The sequence below is a fragment of the Ctenopharyngodon idella genome, chromosome 10, assembly GCF_019924925.1.
Source record: "Ctenopharyngodon idella isolate HZGC_01 chromosome 10, HZGC01, whole genome shotgun sequence".
NCBI lineage: Eukaryota > Metazoa > Chordata > Actinopteri > Cypriniformes > Xenocyprididae > Ctenopharyngodon > Ctenopharyngodon idella.
This window is the reverse complement of record NC_067229.1, coordinates 41,079,240-41,081,523: the sequence shown is the minus strand read 5'-3', so window position 1 is coordinate 41,081,523 and position 2,284 is coordinate 41,079,240. Positions and strand designations below refer to the sequence as shown.

At 35.9% G+C, this 2,284-nt stretch overlaps 1 protein-coding gene across 1 annotated transcript; it reads left to right on the top strand.

The window, feature by feature from the left end:
* Nucleotides 1-241: 241 nt before the first annotated feature.
* On the top strand, nt 242-1,862 carry ovca2 (OVCA2 serine hydrolase domain containing). Its single transcript, XM_051909350.1, has 2 exons — nt 242-627; nt 1,177-1,862. Exons 1-2 carry the CDS (start codon nt 462-464, stop codon nt 1,692-1,694), a joined length of 684 nt encoding a protein of 227 aa, XP_051765310.1. The 5' UTR covers nt 242-461; the 3' UTR covers nt 1,695-1,862.
* Nucleotides 1,863-2,284: the final 422 nt, after the last annotated feature.

Here is a 2,284-nt window from a genome sequence, read left to right as displayed (position 1 = left end):
GCTATTTAGAGAGAACACTCTCACATTTCTTTAGGGAACGCTTGCCCCCTGGCGTTTAAATTCGGAATTACATTTCTGTTTCTGTTTGTGGAAAACAATAATGTACAATTTATGGAAATCGCACTTGAAGAAGAACATAAAAACACATTTTATAAAATAGCTTTAGCGCTAGCTTGTACTCTGGGACTTTTGTAAACAAGTTGCGGATAATATTTCCCTAAGCGGAACTCTTGATTGGTTATGTTTCCACACGGCCTTGAATCAGTCGCAGAATAGGGAAACATGTCAAGTATTGTTTCTTATTAGATGGGTGTTATTTTATTTATTAAAACAATATAACTCAATAAACTCTGTAGTGTTAAGTCAGCTTGTCCCTGTTTGTTTGGGTGCCTCGGTAGTGCCTTGTTCGAGTTTGGAGAATAGCTAGAAATTTACAGAAAAGCTTTGATTGATTATTTATAATGTCTAAAGCTGCTGTTCCTCTCCGAATTCTTTGTATTCATGGTTATCGACAGAATGGAAACTCTTTTAGAGAGAAGACAGGGGCTTTACGCAAACTACTAAAGAAACAAGTGGAGCTGGTGTATATTAGTGCACCACACCAAGTTCCTGCAATTCAAAACGAAAGTGAGTATAAAACTGATTATATTTGCTGTACCTCAAAACCTAATGGGTTGCATAGCATCATATGTACACTACCGGTCAAAAGTTTGGAATAATTAAGTGTTTTATGCTTTTGAAAGAAGTCATTTGTTCACCAAGTCTGCATTCATTTGATTAAAAATAATAATAATAATAATATTGTGAAATATCATTGCAAGTTAAAAGAGCTGTTTTCTATTTTAATATATTTTAAAATGCAATTTATTCCTGTGATGGCAAAGCTGAATTTTCAGCATCATTACTCCAGTCTTCAGTGTCACATGATCTTCAGAAATCATTCTAATAAGCTGGTTTGGTGCTCAAGAAACATTTCTTATTATTATCAATGTTGAAAACTGTTGTGCTGCTTAATATTTATGAACATAAGAGTCTTCTTTCAAAAACATTAAAAAGTCTTAATTATTCCAAACTTTTGACTGGTAGTATACATTCAAACTAATAAATATTTAGATCTATGTCCTAACGTATGTGTCATTGTTGAATCTTCTTATCTTATCTTACAACTGCAATCAGCCAATCAGGAACCAGAGAAGTCAGCCAGAAGTGGTGAAGAAGACCAGAGTGGCTGGTGGTTCTCTGATGTCCAGGCACGAAGTTTTAATGCTAAACAGGAGTGTGAGAGCAGCCTGGGTCTGGAAGAGAGTATAGAGGCTGTGAAAACTGCAGTGAAGGATCTTGGCCCTTTCGATGGCATCCTGGGCTTTAGTCAAGGTGCTGCGCTTGTGGCCATGCTGTGTGCCCTGCAAGAACAAAAACTACAGCCTGATTTCAATTTCCGCTTTGCCATCCTGGTCGCCGGATTTCGCAGTGCCTGTTCCCAGCATCAGCGGTTCTACAAAGGACCGGTGATAACAATCCCCTCTCTGCATGTGTTTGGACAGGATGACCGTGTAATTCCAGAGGAGATGAGCCGAGATCTGCTGCCAGCGTTTGATGGAGCTCAAATCCTCTTTCATCCTGGTGGACACTTTGTTCCGGCGGCATCCTCGCACAGGCAGACATACCAAGACTTCCTCAAGAAGTTTCAGTAAGAGGATAAAAGAATATATGAGGGTTTCTGGAATAAATCAGGTGTACATAAAATGTACTAAGTGAATTATAGCTACATTATAAAAGTCTTGGAAATTGAAAGGTCAATAAAAGGATGTTTTACACTGTTCTCAGGGAAATGGTTACTTGAATAAAGACTTTCACAAGAATGCAGTGCTGTTTCATTTGTTGTCCAGATTGTTTGTATGACAGTGTCTGTTTAAAGGATATTTGGGGGTTCAAAACAAGTTAGGCTAAATTAAACAAATAAAATATAATATTTTTATTTTTGATTTTGAAAAAATAAAATATTTACAGAAATGCACTTCCACGTAATGGATGTCTATGCTGCAACTCTGTAAAGCCTGACATATGAAGTAATAATCAGAAAATCTAATTATGTTTAGACAATACAGGTGCTGGTCATATAATTAGAATATCGTGAAAAAGTTCATTTTTTTATTGTAAATTATTTTAAAAAATGAAACTTTCATATATTCTAGATTCCCTACATGTAAAGTAAAACATTTCAAAAGTTTTTTTTTTTAAATTTGTTGATTAGAGCGTACAGCTAATGAAAGTCCAAAATCCA

What these genes read in the sequence shown, in the direction of transcription:
- ovca2 (XM_051909350.1), top strand. Translation starts at nt 462, where the DNA reads ATGTCTAAAGCTGCTGTTCCTCTCCGAATTCTTTGTATTCATGGTTAT. An exon ending in TCCTGCAATTCAAAACGAAA is followed by an intron (nt 628 to 1,176) that starts GTGAGTATAAAA and finishes AACTGCAATCAG; the next exon opens with CCAATCAGGAACCAGAGAAG.